The sequence below is a fragment of the Leucoraja erinacea genome, chromosome 24 (assembly GCF_028641065.1).
Source record: "Leucoraja erinacea ecotype New England chromosome 24, Leri_hhj_1, whole genome shotgun sequence".
Lineage (NCBI taxonomy): Eukaryota > Metazoa > Chordata > Chondrichthyes > Rajiformes > Rajidae > Leucoraja > Leucoraja erinaceus.
The window spans coordinates 22,877,058-22,903,239 of NC_073400.1; the positions used below are offsets into that span (position 1 = coordinate 22,877,058).

At 45.8% G+C, this 26,182-nt stretch overlaps 1 protein-coding gene across 1 annotated transcript in view; it reads right to left on the reverse strand.

The window, feature by feature from the left end:
- The window catches only part of LOC129708788 (26S proteasome non-ATPase regulatory subunit 13-like), a 36,997-nt gene extending 20,734 nt beyond the window's left edge, over window positions 1–16,263 (reverse strand). The window contains exons 1-6 of the mRNA XM_055654757.1: window positions 16,084–16,263; window positions 12,497–12,575; window positions 11,208–11,242; window positions 4,806–4,861; window positions 2,593–2,636; window positions 936–1,022 (exon numbers count right to left, since the gene is read on the reverse strand). Coding sequence (XP_055510732.1) covers window positions 936–1,022; window positions 2,593–2,636; window positions 4,806–4,861; window positions 11,208–11,242; window positions 12,497–12,575; window positions 16,084–16,181 — 399 coding nt within the window. The 5' untranslated portion in view covers window positions 16,182–16,263. The remainder of the gene's footprint in view (window positions 1–935; window positions 1,023–2,592; window positions 2,637–4,805; window positions 4,862–11,207; window positions 11,243–12,496; window positions 12,576–16,083) is intronic.
- Between the last annotated feature and the right edge of the window lie 9,919 nt (window positions 16,264–26,182).

Here is a 26,182-nt window from a genome sequence, read left to right on the forward strand (position 1 = left end):
CATTGTTTTTAGCTGAAAAATTGTAAAGTGTTGTTGTGCACGCCTATATCCAAGCAATTTCAACAAAAGCAACATTCCCAGAGCTGATCCCTCCCCATTGAACTGGGCAACAGAGTATCACTGCTCTTGGCGGTCCGGCTTTAAATTATTCCTATTAATACTGACCTTTTAGCTTTACTCTCATTGTATTAACCAGCTTTGCGTATGGAATTTTATCAAAATATCTCATGAAAAGAACTGCCGATTCACTGCACTTCTTGCATCAATCATCATTCACAAATCTATCTGCATCATTGCCTTTAAACATTTTGGTAATCGTCACGGGGTTGAAGACAGAGCTTCAATTCTTATTGTTGATTATTTCCACCTTGATTTCATCCTAAACCTCTCTGCTGTCCTCTCAAAACTCACAGCCAAGTCCAATCTTATATGCCCAGTATCTCAAGTTTGACCATTACTTGCTAATGTTTTTGTGAACGACTTGGGATATTTTGCTTGGGACTTGGGACATTAAAGAGTCTAAAGTCAAGACATTACAATTTTTCATTGCACTGAGTTGCAATCATTCATTACGTGCCCAGATCTCTAAAGTGAGCTTGAGTCCATCGCTTCTAGCCTCGGAATTAACAAAGAGCCAACATTCTTTAAGATGTAATGATATCTGTAACTCAGAAAACTTGTAACTTTTTGACTCCCAATAGGATTCTGCATGATTATGGACCATGGAGCTATTAAAGTTTTGGCTCATGGAAGTACATAAATATTTAGAAATACACTAAAAATAATGTTCTCCGAACATTCTCCAAGAGCAAAAGTTTTCTTTTGACTGTGCTCTTCCACACACAACCACATTTCAAACCCCACACATTTACCTCCTCTCAAAAGACCATCATTAGCTCTGGAGTCAACCCTTCCAGTCCCCTATGCCTTATTACCTTGGTTTCCTGGAGGTCCCCAATTTTGATTTTAATAGCAGCGATGGCAGTCCTGCAGAGAATTAGAGCTTCATCGTTATCCTTTACCTAACAGAAGACAATAAAGCATCGGTTCCCAATTAGAATCCGGACATTTCACATAAAGCACATTCTGATTTCGCCAATAAGTGACCTCAATAACGTAAAAAACCAAAGGGTGCTGCAAATATTCAGCAGGTCCCGCACCTGTGGGAAGACATAGAGTTAATGTTCCCGGTTAACTGTTTCTCTTCCTACAGATGCTGCCTGACCTGCAGAGTATTTACAGCATGTTCTGTCCTGATTTTACGTTTCTTGTATCTGCATTTTTCTTCAGGTCTGTTCCATAATAAGAAATTAAGTTTTTAAGTTCTGCACCTTGAATAAGCTGGAGCAGACAGAAAAGTTACAAATGTTAGTGTGTTATTTGTAGGGTGTGGATAGGAAGCTTAAAGCCAGAAAGCCAAGGGTATATTTGTATTCTTGCCATTGTTCTTTAACTCTCCGTCTTTTTGGCACTGGAAGGTTAAGTACACCTCGAATCCTCTGGCACCCAGACATCCAGCCCTGGGCAGAAAACACTTTCACAGCTGACCCAGTTTTTCCTGACATCCAGCCCTAACCCACACCCAAACCAGTTCCACTACATCTTTAAGCAAAACAGAAAAAAAACATTTATTCTTCATGCTAACCTACCCATGCTTGCGCACCCCTGACATCAGTGCAACTAAACCAAACTCAATACACTGTCTGCTCTCATAGAATCATTCCCAAATATAACTAATACCACATCTCGATGTAATTGTGTTTAAATCCAAGCTATTCCTGAACTACATTAAACAGTGCACCAAGCTGAATTAATCCTGATCCCCACGGAGCCCTTTCCAATAACAATCACTCCTAATCCCGGTTGAATCACATTCAAACATGACTTGCTCCATGTTCCAAACAAACTGCATCGAAGCCGATATCATTCTTGAAGTAGAAGTAAGCATACCAGAGCACATTTCCCTCCCTTGCTAAACTTTACGCAACACCTGGTCCACTCCGAGCTCACCCAAACCATACCGAACTATGCGGATCCCTGATTTTATATGAATCCAGCCAAACCTATTTCCAGTCCCACTGAAACCAAAATTAAGCTTGAACCAGTCTTAGATTCCATCAAATTGAAACAAAGATCTGCAGATTCTGGTTGGTACCCAAAATAGACACAAAGTGCTGGGGTAACTCAGCATCTCCGGCAAACAAGAATAGATGACATATCAGGTGGGGGCCCTTCTTCAGCCTGAAGAAGGGTCTTGACCCTAAATAACACCTATCCTTTTTCTCCAGAGGTGCTGCCTGGCCCGCTGAGTTACTCCAGCACTTATTGTCTATCTAAGTTTCCATCAGGCTGCACTGAAAGCTAACCCACAGCCAGACCTGTAAAACCTTATCAATACACTGAGCTCCTTTCCCCACAGACTCCCAGGTCATAGAAAACCACACCTCACAAAACTGGTCCTGATCACTGTGAACCATGCACAAAGTCGCAAATATATTATTAGTTTGAAAAAAAACTCTGGAAGCACAAGTATATAAACGTACAGTTCAAAATACTTAAACAGTTAATAGTACCCTGCCTCTCGTGGTTTACCTTCTCCCATGTTTTTTCCAATAGAGACAGTGCCATTTGAGCATCTGAGAAAAGAACAAAAATCAAAGGTCATATACAGACATTTAGTTTAGAAAGGCAAGCACAAAGTAAGCCATTCATTATTTTAATTTCCATTCCATAACAACAGTTTGATCAAAACCATTGAAACCATGCTATGATTTGTTTCAAGTTCCTGTGAAAACTTCCCTTAAATGAAAATGCAAACTGCCACATGCCTGCCAATGGCTCTGGGCCTTTCTCACACACTCTTCCTCCAATCACAATAATCTCCCATCCCAAAAAAAACTGGCTGAAGGAAACTTAAATAGCAGACGGAGTTCGAAGGGTAATATTTATCAGGACTTCAAGAAGATATAGATTCAGTTATCTGAAGCTCATAAAACGATGGTAAATCGGCAACCAAGAAATTTGTTCAGAGGCAATAATTAGTCAATTATGTGGATAGGAAAGATCAAGAAGGATATGAACCAAACGTAGACTAATGGGGAAAAAGAAAAGTACTGGAGTGACTCAGCGGGTCAGGCAGCATCTCTCGAAAACATGGATTGGTGATGCTTTGGGTTGGGACACTTCTTTAGACTGATTGTGGTCATGAGAGGGGGGGGGGAAGAATGCTGGAAGAGAGATGGGGCAAAACAAAACCTGGCGAGTGATAGGTGGATACGCAAGGGGTGGGGAGTGGGTTGATAGGCAGAAGATTGGACAAAAGTCAAAGATAAAGTATACCATCATCCTTGTATCCCCAGAAAATGGGAACTAGCTCAGTTATAAAATCTGGTCAGCATGGATGATTTAGGCCAAACAGTCTTTTTCCATACCATACGATTTTTAATTGAACAATTACTTCAATTATATTTATTCGTAAGTAGGAAGTGGACATCATGTACAAGGTCAATATTTATTGTCCCTAATTGCCCTTGTGAAGTTACATTTTTGTTGGGTGACACTTCTCCATTCTTTGCAGTCGGCATTGAAGAATGACATTATATTTCCAAGTAGGATGAATATGACACACACAGAGAGACACACACCAAGCCACACACAGACAGACAGACAGACACACACTTCCATGTGGTAAAGGTGCTGACAATAAAATTGCCACAATGAATTTTTTGGCCAGTACAGCAGCTATGATTTGGCAGTAAATGGTGGGTTTACAGTCAAGATTTGGGTTCTATCAAATGAGTTGTTGCATCTAGGATGGTGGCAAGTTTATAGTAGTATCAACAGAACAGTGATCATCTAAGAGAATGTTATCACACACCTAATTGAAGACTGTTTTTATGTGATGGGAGTATCTTAGGAGGAAGCCGAGTTGAATCACCCATTGGGCACTTATGTCTGATGCTTTTTCTTCGGAGGATGGCGAATATTAAAATCCCCTTCTCCAGCTTGCTGATTAATTATCCATCACCATACGTGACAGGAAGCGGTAAAAATGTATGATTTTGATCTGACATTAGATGAGTCGTAATTTTCAATAAACAATGGTGAAGATTTGAGGGATAAAGTGCCCTACTTAATCTCCTCATTCTATTAGTTGCGAGATTGTATTATGAAAAACAAAATAACAGGTCAACTCAAAACATAACAAAATAATTGTACAGGTGTTAGTGTTACTGCCTCATACGTCTGCAGTCACAGGCTGAATTCTGACTGTCAATGAGAGGTTTTCCTTGTTACTGCTTGGTTTCCTCCAGATGCTTTGGTTTCCTGAAACATTTTAAAGAGTGCTAGTCAGTAAGTTAATTAGCTGCTGTAAATTTCCTTCACCATATAGGTGGGTGGCAGGAGAATCAGGGTGGGGATATGCTGGCAAAGATGCGAGAGGGAAAATGGATTAAATGTCAACAGATGGTTGTGATGGATGTGTTGGCCATAGGGCTTTGTTGTGCTGCCAAATAATGACAATAACAATTTGAAACCTTCCACTTAGTTTATACCATTACTTTCCAAAGCATTGAAACTAACTAGTAATCACTCATGCCTGCACATTATTGGGTTGCACTATGTCCTATCAACAGAGCAAAGTAACATTTAATTTTCAGCAAGGCAAAGTTCGAGGCCAAATTTAGGTAAAATTATGATCTTTATATTACATTTTAAAATCTCTAAAATACACATGGGCTTGCTTTTACAAGATATAACTAGCAGGGCAAATGGATACACTGAAACTGAGCTCAGCAACATACCATTCATTTGTCGAACCACACGTAGAATAATTTCCACCAGGGATAATGGGTTTATTCTGTGTGAGAAAGCATTAATTCCAGTATCAGTGCTGCAATAATGAACCTTCTGTATAGAATATGCTACTCCAATTTCAGAACAGATTTTTTTTCAAACATTGTATCCAGCTTCAAACAAATTCCCTATCTTAGGACAAGGGCAACTTTCTGAAGGGCAACTTTCAAATATGCATTCACTAATATCACTAAGGAATCAAAAAAGCTGTTCCAGAACAGAGTGCAAGACACAAGTTTGAAAATTTTACTGGGTTTTATAATGCAATCATTTATTTATTGCCCATTCTTAGTTGTCCTTGGGGTATTTAGATCAAACAGATACTGACATTATGGTATCATGTTTATGTTGGGCTGAATAGAGTGACAGTTCCACACCCCAAAGGAATGGAACCTGCTCGTACAATCTCAGCAGGTTAATAACATCATTGTTGGTGTCAGTTCACAAATCATTGCGATTGAATCAAGACTCATAGCCACAGAGTGGCAGGTCCATATAACCATTGCTAGATTATGCTAACCCTTGCTGGAATGAGAGGCCAAACTATGTTTTGCGTGTAGGCTTCTTCCCAAGAAACAAATATTCTCAGTCCCATTCAAGAGAGCAGAGCCAAAATGTTGCGACATAAATGGGGAAGAGTAAATTATATCCTCCACCCTTCAGGACAACTAGCTGTGTACAACCGAGGGCTTGGTATTGGTTCATTATTGCCACGTTTACAAAGGTGCATTGAAACACTGCTGTTTGCATGCTATTAAATTATATCACATTATACTATACACCAAGGGTTCCCAACCTGGGGTAAATATACCCCAGGGGGGTAAAATTCACCTTACAAGGGGGTCAATTTGTTGATCCTGGTTTTGTACATATTTTTCCTCATTGACTGACTATGTTTGGTTCTGGTATACCAGTATCTGTTCATCATTAGTTGTTCATAAATAAGTGAAATAACATTTCTATGTGCTATTAAAGTTGCCACTGGTAAACGGGACGAAAAAGGTTGGGAACCCCTGCTATACACAAATACAATCAAGTCAAACACAAATAAAACAGGTAGTGCAAAGAGAAAAATACCAGAGTGTAGAATTTGGTCTACAGAATTGTAGCATTACAGTTCCTGAGAAAAAGACTAATATCCACAATGAGGTAGGTTGGAGAATCGTGTTTACACGTGTTTAGCTTATTGGAGGAATGTTCAGTAATATGTTAACAGAAGGGAAGAAGTTAGGCTTGACGGCCCAACCTTATTTCAAGATACTAACATATACCAATGGTGCTGGTACATTGGAGTGGATGGTGGATGAAAGAAAGGAAAGCAAATGAAATAAAACATCAAAAAGGACAAGACTACCCAAATTATAACAGGAAGGGAAAGTAAGTATTCAAGGTAAGATATATGCAATTTGTCATCAGAACCCGATCCTGACTTGGATGCAACTTACAGCCATTTTTTACATAGACAGGCATGGGAGGGAGTAGGCCAGTTAGCCGCAAGCCAACTCCGCCTTTCAAAAACATTTGGTTGATCCAAAGTTGTCCTCAAAACCACTATCCCCCTCTCTACCATATTCCTTGACTCTTCCATAATTTATATGTCTGTCAGTCTCCACCTTTAATAAATTCAATGACTCTAACTCCACTCGATGACTCTAACTCCACACCCCTATAGGTAGAGAATACTAAAGAGTCACAACCCTACAACGAACAAATTGCTCCTCATCTTTGGTTTATTATACAGGATGATATTTCACCTACGATGCGCTGCCATCTAATGGGCATTTCCAACATTTCCTGTTTTGATTTCAGATTTGCAACTATAATACACTGGAAGAAGCCTCCTCTCAGCTTCTAGCCTCCCGGAATGCTAAATATTTCATAAGATCCCCTTTCATTATTATGAACCCCATGAAGATAGACCCAACCTGCCAAATTCCTCTTCTCCATCTTCCACCTCTATAATTTATTTTCAATCATCTTTTTTCCCCAAAAAATCCTAACTATTTGATCTATCACTAACTAATCTTCAAAACGCTAGGCCCTTTTCAGACAAAAAATGCTGGTGTAACTCAGCAAGTCAGGCAGCATCTCTGAAGGAAAGGAATAGGTTACATTTTGGGTCAGACTGCCTTTTAAAATTTAGTTTTGAAGATACAGCGCAGAAACAGGCTCTTCGGCCCACCAAGTCTGCGCTGACCAGCAATCCTCATACGCCAGCACAATCTATTTATTTATTTATTTGATTCTTTATTTCAAACAGAATAAAAGAATAAAAAGCAAGTGTGAAACAGCATACAAAAAACAAATCAAGAATATTTATAAAGTGTCATAAATAATATCTATAAACAAATGAAATTGTATGTGTCCGAAAAGGAGCAGGAAGAAGCCAAAGCTTATTAATTCCCACCCCTTATTCAACTGCTTATAATTATCTTATACAAATTTAGCAGCTATATGTACACCATATTATGCCCACCAGCAGCTATATGTACACCAAATTATTTACATTTATACGCTAATCAAATATTTACAAAGCCGTACAAAAAAAGAGAGAAAAAAAAAAGTAAAAACCCTCATATACTATACTATCCGACACACTTGGACAATTTACAATTTTACAGAAGCCAATTAACTTACAAACCTGTTCATCTTTGGAGCGTGGGAGGAAACCGGAGTAACCCACATGGTCATCGGTAGAACGTACAAATTCCACACTGACAGCACCCATAGTCAGGATAGAACCCTATAAGGCCATAAGGCAGCAACTCTACAGCTGAGCTACCAGACACCCTCTTAATTTGATACAATACTTAACTTCTTTAGTTCACCGAGGATGGTGCTTCTCTCACTGAAATATACCTTTGTTCAGATTTATTTCACATAATCTTAAAAGTCTGCCACTGTAAACCTACCGACATCCTTGAATCTATTTCCAACATACTTTAGCCAACTCTGTCCTTATACCGTTGTAATTGCCTTTGCTTAAATTTACGGAATCAGATTCAGCCTCGCATTGAATTTGAAATTCTGCAATGATCTGATCACCCTTTCCAAATTTTATTCCATTATTATTTCTCAAATTACACTGTCATACCAAATAGCTACAGTTCGAGTCTATATACTATTCCCATCAGTGACTTTGCACCATTATTTGTTATCTCCAACCAAAGGGATTCTCTAATATTAATTTTTATGTCAACATCATCTCACCGCTGCAGATTTCATCATTTAAACCTACCCCACCACCTATTCCCAAATAGTCAGTTCCCAACTTTGCAACAAGGTTCCCATAACTGCTTTAGGTTATACTCATTTATTCTATTGGTGCCTTCCATTTTGTGTGCATTCAGATAGAGCCTTTAATTTTATCTTATCATTTTTTTTAAACTGACTGTATTTGTCATAAAGTCAAAGTTACAGAGCAAAGAAACAGGCCCTTCAGCCCAACTCAGCCATGCTGACCAAGGTGCCTACGTGAGGTAATCCCATTTGCCAGTGTTTGGCCCAAATGCTCTAAGCCATTTCTATCCATGTACCTGTCCAAAGGTTTTTTAAACATTTTAAATGTACCTGCCTCTACCTCTTCTCTTGGCAGCTCATTCCACATATCCATCAAGTTGTGTGTGAAAAAAGTTGTCAACACACTCTGACCCTTCCTGATAAAAATTGGTTATCTTTACCACTTGCATCACCCTAGATTGTTGGGAAAGGAGAGGAGGAGATGAGGGAGGCAGTGGGGGAGGAGAGGGGAAAGAAGAGGGAGGGTGGAGGAGGGGGGGGGGAGTGCTGGGGGATGAGGGGGGAAATAAAGAAGGAAAGGGGGGTAGAAAGACAGATGGTGAGGTAATGGAGGAGGGGGGGGGAAGAGGGGGGAGGGGCAGGGGGGGGGGAGGGAGGGAGGGGGGGAGGGGGGAGGGGGGGAGGGGAGGGGGAGGGAGGGGGGAGGGGGGGGGGGGGGGGGGGGGGGGGGGAAGGGGGAGGGAGGGGGGGGAGGGAGGGAGGGGGGGAGGGAGGGAGGGAGGGAGGGAGGGGGGAAGAGGGGAGGGAGGGACGTAAAGGGAACGCAGGGGAGGGGGAGGGAGAGGGCGGGGAGGGAGGGAGGGAGGGGGGGGGAAGAGGGGAGGGAGGGAGGGAGGGGAGGGGGGAAGAGGGAGGGAGGGAGGGAGGGGGGGGAGGAGGGAGGGAGGGCTTCGGGGAGGGAGGGAGGGGGGGGGGGAGGGAGGGAGGGGAGGAGGGGGAAGAGGATCGGGGAGGGAGGGAGGGAGGGGGGGAAGAGGGAGGGGGAGGGGGGGAGGGGGAAGGGGAGGGAGGGGAGGGGAGGGAGGGGGGAGGGAGGGAGGGAGGGAGGGAGGGGGGAAGAGGGAGGGAGGGAGGGAGGGAGGGGGGGGGAGGGGGAGAGAGGGGAGGGAGGGAGGGAGGGAGGGGGGGGGAGGGAGGGAGGGAGGGGGGGGGGGGGGGGGGGGGAGGGAGGGAGGGAGGGGGGGGGGAGGGAGGGGAGGCGGGAGGGAGGGAGGGGGAGGGGGGGGAAGAAGGGAGGGGGGGGGGGAAGGGAGGGAGGGGGGGGAGGGAGGGAGGGAGGGAGGGGGGGAGGGAGGGGCGGGAGAGGTGGGAGGGGAGGGAGGGAGGGGGGGGGGGGGAGGGGGAGGGAAGGAGAGAGAGGGGGGAGGGAGGGGGGGGAGGGAGGGAGGGAGGGAGGGAGGGGGGGAGGGAGGGGTAGGGAGAGCAGGAGGGAGGGAGGGGGAGAGGGAGGGAGGGAGGGGGAGGGAGGGAGAGGGAGAGGTGGGTGGGGAGGGAGGGAGGGAGGGGGGGAGGGAGGGAGGGGGGGAGGGAAGGGAGGGAGGGGGGGGAAGAGGGGGGGGAGAGGGGGGAGGGAGGGAGGGGGGAGAGGGGAGGAGGGAGGGGGGGGGAGGGGAGAGGGAGAGGGAGGGGAGGGAGGGAGGGAGGGAGGGAGGGGGGAAGGGGGGGGGAAAAGAGGGAGGGAGGGGGGGGGAGGGAGGGGGGGGAAGAGGGAGGGAGGGAGGGGGAGGGGAGGGGGGAAGAGGGAGGGGGGGAGGGAGGGAGGAGGGGGGGGAGGGGGGAGGGAGGGAGGGGAGAGGGAGGGAGGGGGGGGGAGGGGGGGGGAGGGAGGGAGGGGAGAGGGGGGGAGGGAGGGAGGGAGGGGGAGATGGAGGGAGGGAGGGAGGAGGGGGGGAAGAGGGAGGGAGGGAGGAGGGGGGGGGGAGGGAGGAGGGAGGGGAGGGGGGGAGGGGGGAGGGGGGAGGGGGGAGGAGGGGGGGAGGGAGGGAGGAGGGGGGAGAGGGAGGGAGGGAGAGGGAGGGGGAGGAGGGGGGGGGGGGAAGAGGGAGGGAGGGAGGAGGGGGGGGAGAGGGAGGGAGGAGGGGGGGGAAGAGGGAGGAGGAGGGGGGAGGGGGAGGGAGGGAGGGAGGGAGGGAGGGAGGGAGGGAGGGAGGGAGGGGGGGGGTGAGGGGAGGAAGCAGAGAATGGTTGGTGGAGGGTGGGGAGAGGGAGGATAGAGGGGAATAGGGGACTGAAGATGGAGAGTCAGATGCGTTCACATTCATCTAATATTTTAAAGGTTATTGCCATTTTTAACTTTAAAAATGTCGCAGTGGCGCTCACACTTGCCGACCGTGCCTGCGCAGTTGTGGGAGGGTTGCCGTGGCTCGCGTCACAACGGGGATCTCTGTCGTCACAACGAGAACACTTCAACCGCATTGGCAGTTTGCTGGGATATTGCGTTGGGGGAACTTGGTCTAATATATATATATATTATTAAATATTATTAAATAATATTAAATATTATTATTATTATTATCATATAACTAAAACTCACCTTGTTTGTATATTTGTTTGTACCTTTATAAATTGTACCTATATTTGTGCAAAAACGGTATGGTAGAGCTTCAATTTTTGACCCACCTTACTCACCATTGTCCTGCGATGTAAATAAAACAAGTTTCGTTCTGATTGATGGTATATTTTACAAGTTATTCACATTTTAAACTTTATAAAAACCACTTGACAAAACCACTTTTCCACGGGTTGGGGAAAGGAGGGGGAGGGAGAGGTGAGGAAGGGAGTGGGGGGAGGAGGAGAGGGGAAAGAAGAGGGAGGGTGAAGAGGAAGGGGTTGGAGTGCTGGGGGATGAGGGGGGATGGAGGAGGAGGATAGGAATAGAAAGAAGGATGGCAAGGTAATAGAGGGGAGGGGGAAGAGGGAGATGGGGAGAGAGGGAGAGAGGGGGTGAGGAAGCAGAGGAGGGTTGGTGGAGGGTGGTTTGAGATTACATTTCAACCCAAGTAAATAAATCAAGTTTCTGAGCAACATTATTCATCTTGCGAAATGCTTACCTGTGCTCAAAGTCACTTATGAAGTTTTCATACAACTGCAATACAAAAATTGCACTGTTATATGTCCAGCCTTTATGTCTGGAATGAATAAGTGTATTTGTTTTTTTTAATTTTCAATACAGTGTCATAATTTTGTTTTGAGTTAAGGGCCTGTCCCACTTAGGCTATTTTTTAGTCGACTACAGGCGACTAGGCTGTCGCCACATGGTTACCGGGGTGTTGCCAGTACGGTCGTGATTAGTCTCCTCAGTCACCCAGAGTCGTAGCGTCTTTCTGGTCGCCACTGGATTTTCAACATGTTGAAAAATTTTCGGAGACAGTCGGCAACAGTGGGTTTGACGCCAATGAGCGTAGTTTAACTTCTCCTGACGTAGGCGATGTCGTAGTTGTCGCCAGGTTAACATAGGTTGTCGCCAGGTTAATGTATGTCAGAGGTCTCCAAACTTTTCAGTATGAGGGCCACATTATATATTCGGGCCATTTTTATGGGCCATAGGAAAAAATAAAGAAATGTCAGTTTTATAAATGTAATGAATCTCTCTGCCTCCCTCTATGATTTGGTTGGGAACATGTGCATTCCAATCGTCATTTGTCCATTTCCTCCACAGATGCTGCCTGACCCACGTGTTCCTCCAGCAATTTGTGGTTTGCTCAAGATTCCAGCATAGGCAGTTTATTGTGTATTTTTATCCTGTTAGCCATTTACCGCCCAGTTATTTACAAATAGATATAGGAGGACTGCAGAATGTTGGGCTGATCCATTGACTGTGGATCGCTAAGATCAGTATACTGCATGCAATATTTGCAGTTTGGCATGCAAGTAACCATGATGCAACTTCAGCAGATTGGCTGCTTTTTTTTTTAGATTACCCTGGTACGCCTTACTACTGTAGTAGTTGCATTAACAGAGTTGATAACCTGACATGATGGAGTATATATCAGCCAATTCCTCACTTTTTAACAACCAAAGTGCCAACATAATGGCATTTTGCATGAAGACAGTTTTTCTCTAAGAAAAGTGTGGAGGTTACTTGAGGACAGAGCTGCAACAGGTAGATTGATATGGACAAGGTCAAGCTGTGTTGGTTCACTCTCAACATGCCAAATAGTGGCTCTGCTATCATGCCAATCTTAGTGAGGGACAATTAAGACACTGGAATTTTTGCTGTTATTGTTTAATGCAGATAAGCTCAATTTATCAGCCAAAGGTGCACAACTGGAGGTGATTGAAAGGTTTCCTCACCCATTTTTAGCCAACAAATAAATGACTCTGTAATTACATCTCTTACCTGTAACAGATTGTCCCCAGATGGAAAGCAAGGAATCAGTGTGAATTCCAGCAGTTCCACTGTGAGTTGATGCCAGAGCCTAGAATAAATGGAACAGTTAACATTTGAAACAATGGTGTGTATTTTGCAAGTCTGTGCTCATACATTGAATGGAATAGAATAGAATAATGATGCAGCCTATCTTTGTGAACAGAATCGCATGTTGCTATAATGAATGAACATAGTGTTATCAGGGTCTATTAGGAAGGTCAGGCTAGCAACTCAGTGACAATCCTTGCAAATGCCAACTGAACTTTCCTCCAAATGCAGGCAATCAAGGGCTGGCTGTATATTTTCCATGTCTTGTAAAGGGAGATAAGAAAAACTAACCTGAAAGCTTTGTGCCTTAATATGAGGAGCATTCGAAATAAGGTGGATGAATTGAATGCGCAATTAGTAGTTAAGGGATACGAGTTAAGGGTAGTTAACTCTGTACCTTGGTGATTGTCAGTCACACCCCCCCCCCCCACCCCGGACACTGCTGCCCCCAGAAAAAAAAAATTGCACTACGACTGTATGTACGTATATATATATTTATTGCTCATATTATATGTTCGCTCTTCTGGGGAGATGCTAACTGCATTTTGTTGTCTCTGTACTGTACACTGCACAATGACAATTAAGTTTGAATCTGAATGATATAGTTGGAATTACGGAGATACTGCTCCAGGGTGACCAAGGCTGGGAGCTAAACATGCAGCGGTATTGGATAGACAGAAAGGAAGCGGAGGTGGGGTGGCATTGCTGGTTAACGAGGAGATTCAAGCAATAGCAAGGAGAGACTTGCTGTAGAATCGGGATGAGTAGCACAGCGAAAGGACAGAAAATGCTTGTTGTATACAGACCACCAAACAGGAGTAGGGAGGTTGCGGATAGCATCAAATAGGAAATTAGGGATGCCTGCAGCAAAGGTACAGCGGTTATCATGGGTGACTTTAATCTACATATAGATTGGGCCAACCAAATTGCTAACAGTGCTGAGGAGGATTTCCAGCAATGTTTACATGATGGGTATTTAAAACGAATATGTAGAGGAACCGACCAGAGGGCAGGCCATCCTAGACTGGGTATTGTGACGTGAGGAAGGATTAGTTAGCGATCTTGTTGTGCAAGGCCCCTTGGGCAACAGTGGTCAGAATATGGTGGAATTCTGCATTAGGATGGAGTGTGACTAGGGTCCTGAATTTGAATAAAAGAGAATTTGAAAGTATGAGACGGGAATTGGCTAGGATAGACTGGCGAAGTTGACAGTGGAAATGCAATGGCAAAGATTTAAATGGCTGAACTCCAGAAACTGTTCAACCCTGTCTGGCGAAAAAATAAAACTGAGAAGGCGACTCAACCGTGGAATGATGACGGAAGTCAAGGATGGTGCTAAATCTGAGGAAGAGGCATATAAATTTGCCAGAAGAAGCAGCAAACCGGAGGACTGGGAGAAATTTAGAACACAACAGAAGACAAAGGGGTTAATTAAGAGGGAGGGGGGGGGAGAGGAAAGCATGAAAGAAAGCTTGCGGGGAATATAAAAATTGACTGTAAAAGTTTCTTTAGGTATGTAAAAAGGAAAATATTAGTGAAGACGAATGTAGGTCCTTTACAGTCAGAGACAGGGGAATTTTATTATGCGGAAACAAGGAAATGACAGAACAGTTAAACAAATACTTTGGTTCTGTCTTCACTACGAAGAATCTCCCAGAAATACTAGGGGACCGAGGATATAGTGGGAGGGAGGAACTGAAGGGAATCCACATTAGTCAGAAAATGGTGTTGGGTAAACTGTTGGGATTGAAAGAAGATAAATCCCCAGGGCCTGATTTTAGGTGGCCCTAAAAATGGCGGATGCATTGGTGATCATTTTCCAATGTTCTCTCGACTGGATCAGTTCCTGTGGACTGGAAGGTAGCCAATGTAACTCCACTTTTTAAGAAAGGAGGGACAAAGAAAACGGAATTATAGACCAGTTACCCTTTCATCGGTCGTGGAGAAGATGCTGGAGTCAATTGTTAGCAGCGCATTTAGAAAGCAATGACAGGATCAGTCAAAGTCAGCTTGAATTTATGAAGGGGAAATCATACTTAACTAATCTTTTGGAATGTTTTTGGAGGATGTAACGAGTAGAATGGATAAGGGAGAGCCAGTGAGTGTGGTGTATCTGGACTTTGAAAAAGCCTTTGACATGGTCCCAGTCAAGAGATTAGTGTGCAAAATTAGAGCACATGGTATTGGGAGTAGGGTATTGACATGGATAGAGAACTGGTTGGCAGACAGGAAGCAAAGAGTAGGAATTAACAGGTCATTTTCAAAATGGCAGGCAGTGACCAGTGGGTGCCATAAGGCTCGGTGCAAGGAGGTCTTACTGCAGTTGCACAGGGCCCTGGTGAGACATTATTGCTATTGAGGGAGTGCAGCGAAGGTTCACTAGGTTAATTCCCAGGATGGCAGGACATATGATGAAAGAATGGGTCGACTGGGATTGTATTCGCTGGAATTTAGAAGTATGAGAGGGGATCTTATAGAAACATAACCATTCTTAGTGGATTGGACAGGGTAGATGCAGGAAAATTGTTCCCGATGTTGAGGGAGTACAGAACCAGGGGTCACAGTTTAAGAATAAGGGGTAGGCCATTTAGGACTGAGATGAGGAAAAACATTTTTCAGCCAGAGTGTTGTGAATCTGGAATTCTCTGCCAGAAGGCAGTGGAGGCTAATTCACTGGATGTTTTCAAGAGTAAGATTTAGCTCTTAGGGCAAATGGAATTCAAGGAATATGGGGAAAAAACCCAAAATGGGGTACTGATTTTGGATGATCAGCCATGATCATATTCAATGGCGGTGCTGGCTCGAAGGGCCGAATGGCCTACTCCTGCTTTCTGTTTCTATGAATACATAGTGCAAGGACCCGAATTCCCCAATCAGCCCTTCAAATAATCCATTGCACGAGCCGGAAATTTGCCAAGATAGACACAAAAAGCTGGAGTAACTAACTCAGCTGTACAGGCAGCATCTCTTGAGAGAAGGAATGGATGATACTTCTGGTCGAGACCCTTCTTCAGACGGTTCTGGACTTCTGAAGTCCGAAGAAGGGTCTCAACCCAAAACGTCACCCATTCCTTCTCTCCAGAGATGCAACCTGGCCCGCTGAGTTACTCCAGCTTTTTTTGTGTCCAACTTCGGTTTAAACCAGCATCTGCAGGTCCTTCCTACACAAGAAAGTCGCCCAGTCATGCTCTTGAATTATAAACCAGGAGTGGCAGGCCAATGCTCAGGAACTTATGTTACTGCCAACCCTGCCTCGGATGGGATGGACAGCCACCAAAATTAACCCCAGGATATGTTGGGGGTCGAAATGTTCCTCTGAGCCTGATGGTCAACCCCACCCGCTGAAGAGTGAAGCCGCTCGCTCCTGCCACGTGAGGCCGAGGGAGCAGGCGGGATGGCGGGCCTACACCGGCTCCTGCCGGCGCCACTCCCGAGGGCACTGGCGCAGCTCCCCACCCCTTGTCCGGCCGGGCTTGGTCACCTCACAGAGGGGCAGAGCCAGGCCTCACCTCCTATTGTAGAAGGTCTCCATCCTCTGCCACCGTTCGGCCGCATCCCCAGTATCAGCTTCCTGCTGCCGTCGCAAGAACCCAATCGGATCCTTCATGCTGCAGCTCTTCACCGACAGACCCACTGCAGCCTGCAACTGGGGACTGACCGCCCCGGGAGCCGCCACTCCACCGTAGTCCCTCCTCCTGTTGCCCCGGTAACCGTCACTCCACACCCGCCACTCCCCTGTTGCCCTGGTAACCGTCACTCCACACCCGCCACTCCCCTGTTGCCCTGGTAACCGTCACTCCACACCACCTCGCACCTCCCCCCCTTGCTGCCTCGGTGACCGTCACTCACCACCCCCCCCCCCCCGCTGCCTGTTGCCCCGCCAACCGTCACTCACACCACGCCCCCTTGCTGCCCCGCCAACCGTCACTCGCATCACGCCCCGCTCCCTTGCTGCCCCGGGAACCAAAGATCCTATAGCTATAGGATCTTTGCCGGGAACTGTCACTCCATCCTAGCCCCTCCCCCTGCTGTCGAAAACAAATTATTCAATCGTGTTGGAAGGAACTCACAGTTTAAGGATAAGAGGGAAGTATTTTAGGACAGAGATGAGAAAATCATTTTTTACACAGAGTGGTGAATCTGTGGAATTCTCTGCCACAGAAGGTAGTTGAGGCCAAGGGAGTTAGATGTGGCCCTTGTGGCTAAAGGGGTCAGGGGGTATGGAGGGAAGGCAGGGATGGGATACCGAGTTGGATGATCAGCCATGATCATATCGAATGGCGGTGCAGGCTCGAAGGGCCGAATGGCCTACTCCTGCACCTATTTTCTATGTTTCTATGAACTGCAGATGCTGGTTTAAACCGAAGATAGAGACAAAATGCTGGAGTCTCTAACTCAGCTGTGCAGGCAGCATCTCTGGAGAAAATTAATGGGTGATGTTTCGGGTCATCGCCTATTCTGAAACATCACCCATTCCTGATCTCCATAGATGCTGCTGCACCCGCTGAGTTTCTCCAGCATTTTTGTGTACCTTCGATTTTCCAGCATCTGCAGTTCTTTCTTATACACGGTTACGGTCCGTGCTGGCCACTCTCTGCCCTCTACTGTCCCGTTAATCAGCCCAGCGATGATCCCCATGGTAACTGAGTTATCACCCCGTCCTCTTGAGCCTTGGTTCCCCAGTCATTGTCAATTCAGGGCTTGCCCCGCCCCCTGAACCTCCAGCACCCGTCAATCAGGGGTTCGGCCCCGCCCCCGTTGGTTACTCGCTCCCGGGCCGCCCGGCCAATGGCAGCCTCCCTCTGTGCTGCCATGGTAACCACCAAACCGACGGTGTCCGTTGTCTGCAGGTCTAAAAGTCATTTTTTAACACTGCAGAGATAGAAAATCTACAATAAAACGGAGAATGTTGGAAATACTGAGAGCGTCAGACAGCCTCTGTGGAGAGGGTTCAGGTCGGTGACTATTCATCAGAACTGTCCATTCAGCTCCCATCCACTCTCTCAGAAAGTCTCTGTTCTCCGCCGCAACTTTGGCACTAAACTAAAGCGCGCCATATGCCCCAGTTATCATAAAATATATGAGAAATGGGAGTTGGGGGTCTTCGTTTCATTCCTACCATTCACAATTATGTCTGAAGTACGGTTCCGCCCCTAAACGTCGCCTATCCAGTCCGGCAGAAATGCTGAATGACCCGCTGAGTTACTCCAGCGCTTTCTGTTCTCCCCTTAGGTTCCATGTTTCCAGCTATGTGGCTATCCAAGATATTTCGGATCAGGACCCTTCTTCAGAAATTCATTCCTACTTAATAATCTGCTATCAAAAAATGGTATTGTCCCCAATTAGAAGCACTAAATCTACTGGAGTAAGAACAGCAGTATATGACTGAGCTTCCACTGAAAATCCATGTGTACAATTACCCTTAAACTGTTACGTATTCCACAATCATTAGTGGGTTTAATAGTGGTAATTGTCGTCCCTGTGGTAATCGATGCCAGGTCTCCAACTCATAAAGGGCCCTCACCATTCAGCCACAGCAAGGCCAAAATAGCATTCTCGGTCCTGGAATGGCTGCAGGAGAAGCTCATCAGGAGAGATAGCATCTGTGGATCCTGATGGGAATTGTGGAGATCAAAGCCATCTATGCCTAGTGCTCCTGATAGTGTGCGTGACAGGAGCAGCCACTGTTAACTTACAGAAGTGAGCTTTTTAAACTTTATTGCAATGCAGGCAGAAATGTTATGGACTTGACAACATGTCAACATCAGTGTGCTGACAATTTAACTTCTACCTAATTTGTGTTGCCTCCAAATCCATTCACAATCTTCAAATAACAATCTTCATTCACAGTCTTCAAATAACAATCTTCATTCACAGTCTTCAAAACTGACATTTTCACTATTCGTCCAGCTGCCCTTGTTCATGCCTCACTGCCTTTGCCCATCTCAGCAATAAGTACGGGTTATTATAATGTTTTAACCACAATAAGCAGTTGCCTTAACAAACTGAACTGGGATACGTCCAATTCCAATAGCTCCATAGGTGTGCATTATTGTCATGAATTTATAGGCCAAATGGAAGGAATTTAGTGTTTAATTCCCGTAAATGAATTGCTATTTAAATCATCTTGCGAGTGCGATTTTGTGGACGCGAACGATTGAAACGTTGCGGCGAATTTAAACCCCATATCGGCAGGAAAAATATTGTCGGTTCGTATGGGTCCCAAGTCACCTTCTCGCAACGTAAAATTTTGATTAAAGGCATCTTAAGAAGCACTTTTTAATGTAAAAATAAACAGTGTACCTTGCCTTGTCCCCTACGTGAGATCTGTCCCGTTGTCGGTGTTCACAGCTTTAGAAGGTGATTTTTAATTTACTCTAGCAATTAAATTATCCAGCGCAGTTTAAAAATAACTCCAGAGAACGAATGTCAGAGCGATTTTTCTTGAGTAACTAAACAGGCTGAACATCGATTTGAACAGCCTGGAGAAAACGGCATTTTAAACCCGCCCGCCCTCTCAAAGGCGCCAAAGTCGCGCACACGGGCAGTGACAGAACTGCAGCGCCGCTGAAGGTAAGTTTTGTAACATACCTATTCTTAGTCTGAAGTCATACTGTATGCACCAAACCCTTAACATCAGGCATAATCTCCAGCATATAGTCCAAAACTCAAAAGTCCAAAGTTTTGACAGCATGAAACTTCTTCCTCCATGTCCGATCAATTCATGGATATGTCGTAACAATAATGTTGATATGTGAAAGTCCTTCAAGAGAATAATAGGATGTTTAGCCTTTTCATGCATTGCCAGTCTATTTAGACGACCACCCACTCTCAGAAGTCCTTCCTCCGGATCATGCTTGTACAATTGACTGTCTCTTTTGACACCATGTACTCCAGCTTCTAACGTCGATATTTCCTCTTTGTATTTCTGTCTTTGATGTCGTAAGATGCCTTAAAAACTTGCATCTTCTTTTCAACATTTTCCTTCAGTATTTCAGGATCTTCTTCAAAGATACCTTCAGCAATCTCTTTCCTTTTTCGAGCAAACAGCAATAACCTTGTTTTTGCTTTAAGAAACCAAGCCACCACATTCACCAGCTTCTTCCATGATGAAAAGTGGATAATTAAATCATTTACTGTGTTTGATGAATCTTTAGGAATAACGTTCACTGTGATGTTTTATTTAATTTCTGGATTTCAAATCCCAGCTCAAATTTTGGCCATTCTCTGTCTTGCTTACAGAGAAATTCCGGTCCATTGATCCATCTCTTATTGCTCAAGAAGTAATCTGCTGTTAGTCCTCTAGAAGTTTAATCTGCAGGATTTTCCTTTGTGTTATCATATGTCCATTGTGAAACATTAGTAGCTCCCAATACAAAAGAGATTCTGTTTGCTACAAATGTCAAAAAACGTTTGTTCTTATTGTTTAAGTATTTAAGCACCGTAGTACTATCAGTCCAGAAGATAGCTCCAGACAGGCTCCAGACAGTTCCAGTTGATGCCTTAGTTCTTTTTACAGCGTTATGTCAACTTTAACAGCTAAGCTAAGTAAGTTCCATTCTAGGAATTGTCATTTGCTTCAATTATGCCACTCCGGCCTTTCCCATTAAGAATGCAACATATACTTTATTGTCATAATTTTCCAGTTTTAGATATGAAACAGTGGTGTAGCCACTTTCACTTGCGTCAAAAATGTGATACAGCTCTGCATATCTGATTCGACCAAAGCTTGTAGGCTTCATGCACAGGTACATTTTGAACTCCGAGATCTTGTTAAGATCTGACAACCATTCTGTCCATCGGTGAGACGAAGTTATACTCTCATCCCATCCAAATTTTTCCTTACTAAAATCCTGTAAAATCAACTTCGCAGGCACTCCTGTTAAACTGAGTTCTTTTGTCAATCTAAATTCAAGAAAACTTGACTCAAACACTTGTTGTTGTCGAAATCGATTCTTTATTGCAGCGCTGCGACAATTCTCAGAACCTTCCAACACAGAGCTCACAGCTCTGGGGCAGGCTCAGGGAATCAGTGGCTCTGGTACAAACTCAAGGCATTATATAGGTATTAGACATTTGTGATACAGAGGGTATGGCAAACTAGTAACCAATCATCTGAGTCCTTCCGGTGATTTACAACAGTAGTCACATGATTCCCCCTTCACTGGCCTCATTTTACAACCCTCGTTTGCCTGTGACTTAACTTTGTTCAGAATCATTTTATTTCAACAAAACAAAACCCCAGTAGGCTCAATTATCAGTGACCACTCCTCAAAATATAAGATACACATATAATACAATGATCACCCATGTCATACAAACAAAACACATTTTCCATACCAAGAAGAAAGATATCTCTACAACTCTAAACAAGGTCTAATGTTTACAATCCTACTTACAATCCTACTATTACCTATGTATTACAAACATTAAATAAATGAGTTTGCCTTATTCTTACGAATTACACAGCTTTGTAAGTTTAATTCCAAACACACACACACCTCCCAACTCCAAGCATACATGGGTCTTATATCTGTCAACTTAATTGATGATAAGTGTTTCGTGCCAGGATACAGCTTCATTCTAACTTACAGCCTCCCCTTCTCCTGCTATCCCTGGGAAATAGAATTCCAATCTCATCTGCAAGGCCTCTTCACAAACATTACAAAACAAATGGACAACTACAGCTTCACACGACTAACTCAAAGTACAGCCGCCTCTTCGACTTTCTATAAACATAAGTCAAACTCATACGAAGGTCACATATCCATCAATCTGATTCTTTCCTCTTCAAGTGACCGTATTCCCTTACACACACATTCATCCACATTCATCCCTTATCTCAACATAATTATAATTCAATTTAGCCAAAGCTGAATTACAGTCTATTATATTCCAGCCTTGGGGTCTGTCTCGGACTTAGTATAAATAGCCATAAACCCTTATCTCTATGTCACACCAGGAGCTCATGAATGTGCCATAAAGAGCAAATGACCTATGACCTGAGAAGAGGCCCTATTTAACAAGCTACTCTCTGAACACAAGATTATACCAAATTATACCAAAAGTGTTATAATTACCTCAAAGCAATAAACAAAGCTATGCATGTTCAGATTAGCGTTTCCATGTTTTGATTCCCTGTGTGTGTTTCTTTGTACTTCATTTCTTGCAGGGACATGTGTTTCTGAAAGCCTTGAACTTTTCTCTTGCAAATTACTTAGCTGATATGAAAGTCATTATCCGAGCAGTTCTATTATATAATATTTCCTCATTCCCCCCGCCCCCACACTCTGCCCCCCCACACACCCCCCCCCCCCCCCCTCCCTCCACACCACCCTCTCTCCCTCTTCTACACTCCCCTGCCCACATACACCCCCCTCCCCTCCCACCCCACTCCCCTGCCCACATACACCCCATCCTTCCCTCCCACACATGAAAAGGAGGGGGAGGGAGTGCTGGGGGATATGGGGAAATGAGCCGCACCTGCACAGTTAGGGGCTTTGTGTGAGTGGTGGAATATTACGTTGGTGGAACGGGTGAGTGGTGGAATGTTGCGTTGAGGAATGGGTTGCGTTGGGGGAGCAGGCCTCCAGTGTGACTGGAACCCAATGGGTCCCACTTAGTCTCGTACATATCTAAAACTCTGATCTTGTGCTCTTCCGGTTTGCGCGTATTTCTATTTGCTCAAAAATGGTATGCGATAGCGCTACTATATTTCGTCAGCTCACTCAACGTTCTCCTATGCTGCGAGTGCAACAAGTTTCGTTCCGAGCGGTAGTATACTGTAAAAGTTAGCGAGGTTTAAAAATCATAAAAAACGCACGTACACAGATTGATCTCTCCTGCCAGTCAGCGCCGCGTGGATTGATCTCTTCTCCTGTCACTCCGCAGGATGGTCCGCCCCTTCCTGCGCCATCGCGTCTTTACTGGTGCTGAAGGACGCTGTAGGTGGCCAGCGGAAGTCTCCAACAATTTTCAGAGGGACTGGATGCAGCCCGGCCCGGGTGTAGGAAAGAGGAAACGCTCTCCACCCCTCTGATCCCGGTGGAGGAGAGCGCCAAGCACATGCTGCGAGTCCCAAATGCACCGCCATTGCAATGCCCCGCAGCTTCAGCCCCTTCCCCTCTGGTCCCCCTCGCTGGCTCCTGACCCCCTACCCTGTGATACCCCCCTCTCTCCCATGGCTCTTCCTCCGTCTTTTCTCCAAGCTTCCCTCCCCGCCCCCACCCTCCCCCCACCGGGCGCCAACGGCTGATGCTCCTACGGGGCACGCAATAAGGGAGAGGAGTGGCAACCTCGAGATCCTGGGGAGGGAGAGTTGGGGAGCAGCAGAGATAGAGGGAGAGGAGGGGAGTAGGAAAGGGAGAGGAGTTATGGAGGGAGTGACTGAGGGTAGGGAAAAGGAGAGATGAGGGCGGCATTGGGGGAGGGTATGAGGAGAGGGAAAAAATAAGGGAGGAGAGGGAATAGAGGGAGAGGAGGGGGGAGTAGGGGAGGGGGGGAAGTGGGAAGGTAGGGAGTAGGGAATAGAGAGAGAGAAGAAGGCAGTGGGGGAGGTGAGGAGGAATAGTGTAGGGGATAGGGGAGGTGAGGAGTGGGGGATAGAGGGATAGGAGGGTGTAGGGAAGGGAGAGGAGTTATGGAGGGAGGGAGTGAGGGTAGGGGAAAGAAGGGAGAGAGAGGTAAGGGAGGTTGGGGACAGGAGGAGGAGAGGGGAAAGAAGAGGGAGGGTGAAGAGGAGGGGGGGAGAGAGTGCTAGCGATGAGGAGAAATGAGCTGCGCCTGTGCAGTTGGGGGCTATGTGTGTGGTGTAATCTTGTGTTGGGGGACCAAGCCTCCTGTGTGACAGGGACCCAACGGGTCCCACTTAATCTAGAATTCTCAATAGCCCTGCCATTTCCAATGCGCAATGGACATAGATATCCAGATATCTGCCTTTTTATCCTTTTGTAGTGCTCTCTAGTTTATATTGCCTTTTTTCTATCTTCCTATCATTTAAAACTTCACATCTCTCAGCATTAAGTTTCTTCTGCCACATGCACTCTTTCCACTAGCCTGCCTGTTACCATCTGCCTCGCATTTGATTTGCATATTCGGAAGTTGCACCCTGTACACTCAAATCCAAATATATAACAAGACAAGCACTGATCTGAGCACTGTCCCTTGGGGAACACCACTGTGATCTTTCCTAAAGGATGGGGGGCAGAGATAAGCTGAATAACCATCTTTTTTCCCCAGGAAAGGGAGTCTAAAACTAGAGGGCACAGGTTTAATGTGAGAGAAGAAAGATTTAAAAGGCTTAGTGCTGTATTAAATCAACGAGTCAGGCAGCATTTCTGGAGAACATGGATAGGTGATGTTTCGGGTCAGGACCCTGCTTCAGACCAGAGGGTGGTGACATAACTCGTGGAAAACAGTGCGCCTGACAGCAGCTGCTTTAATCCAGAGCCGGGGGGGGCTGGGCCACGAGCAAAGGCAGTGTGGTGTCATCAGCTGGCCAGCGGTTAGATATGAAAAAACATGTCAGATTGGTGAACAATCTTAGTCGGCAAGGAGGGGGTAGAGGGGAGGGGGAGAGAGGGGGAGGGGAGGGGAGAGGGGGAGGGGAGAGGAGAGGGGTGGGGGGAGGGGGGGGAGAGGAGAGGGGGAGGAAGAGGGGGAAGGGAGAGTGGGGAGAGAGAGTGGAGAGGGAGAGAGTGGAGAGGGGGAGAGAGAGAAGGTGGGGGGGGTGGCATGTGCAGAACTTGCGGTAAGGCACAGGGGTGGGAGGGAGAGATATCTCCGACCCCTGTCCCATTGTGATATCATATGTAAATGAGATCCATTGTGATTGTACATCTGTGAGATGGCACTGTGACTCATGCAGCAGTTTGATTTTAGTGGGACCACGTGAAGGTTGCAATCTCCCACACCTGTCCCATTGTGATGGCATATGTAAATGAGATCCATTGTGATTATACATCTGTGAGATGGCACTGTGACTCATGCAGCAGTTTGATTTTAGTGGGACCACGTGAAGGTTCCATCTAGAGCAGCGGATGCAGTAGATGAGGTTGGAGGAGATACAGGTGAACCTTTGTCGCACCTGGAACGACTGCTTGGGTCCTTGAATGGAGTCGAGGGGGGAGGTGAAGGGACAGATGTTGCATTTCTTGCGGTTGCAACAACGGGGAGGGGGTGGTACGGGAGGGAAGGGAAGAATTGACAAGGGAGTTGCGGAGGGAGCGGTCTTTGCGGAAGGCAGACATAGGGGGAGATGGGAAGATGTGGCGAGTGGTGGGGTCAAGTTGGAAATGGCGGAGGATTATTTGTTTGTTGTTGTACAACAAATAATCCTCCGCCATTTCCGCCACCTCCAACGTGGCTTCAAGGACCCAAGCAGTCGTTCCAGATGCGACAAAGGTTCACCTGTATCTCCTCCAACCTCATCTACTGCATCCGCTGCTCTAGATGTCAGCTGATTTACATCGGGGAGACTAATCGGCGGTTGGGCAATCGTTTTGCCAAACACCTCCGCTCAGTCCGCAATAACCTACCTGAACTCCCGGTGGCTCTGCACTTCAACTCCCCGTCCCATTCCCAACTCTGTCCTGGGTCTCCTCCATTGCCAGAGTGAGCAACACCGGAAACTGGAAGAACAGCACCTCCATATTCCGCCTGGGTTGCTTGCGTCCGGATGGCATGAACATTGAATTCTCCCAATTTTGTTGCCCTTGCTGTCTCCTTCCCATCCTTAACCCTCGAGCTGTCTCCTCCCATCCCCCCGCCCTCGGGCTCCTCCTCCTCCCTTTTTCCTTCCTTCTCCCCCCTCCCGCCCCCCATCAGTCTGAAGAAGGGTTTTGGCCCGAAACGTCGCCTATTTCCTTCGCTCCATAGATGCTGCTGCACCCGCTGAGTTTCTCCAGCATTTTTGTGTACCTTCGATCTTCCAGCATCTGCAGTTCCTTCTTGAACATCTTTTTATCATTGTTGTGTTATGAATACCACAGAAAATATTATGTACTCTCAAGATCACATTTAATAGAATAATATTGCTTAAGTATATAGTTATTGGACTTTGCATTTCGGAAAAGTCCCAGCTGCGAGGAAGACAGCAAAATACTGAAAATATTGGGGGTGGAAATGACCAGGACAGTTTGTTAGGAAAATGAAGGAAATTGTAACAGAATACTTATACAGCTGAGTGAGTATTATTTTATGGATGAGAAATTGTGTTCAACCAATTGATGACTTCTTTGACAAAGTAACTAGCATGTTAGATAAAAAGGAAGCCAATGGATGTAGCAAATTTTGTTATACAAAATTTGGTCTGTGAAGTGCCCCATAAAAGATTACTGCATTAGATAAGCACCTATGGACTTGAACGTAATAGGTTAAGTCCAGGGGGTCAGATATGGGGCTTTATGTGTGGGCCAGATATATTGTCAGTGCAGAGGGGCTAGGAGCAAGGGTAAGTGTGCATCCAGAGTCAAGGTCTGGAATAGTACTAGGTGTGCAGTCAAAGCTGGGACAATGGGCGTGTTCAGCACTGGGAACCTAAGCAGGTAAGCAGCTATGATCAGTGTAGAATAGGGGGGCAGGTGTCAGGCTGGACTCAGGGTCAGGAAT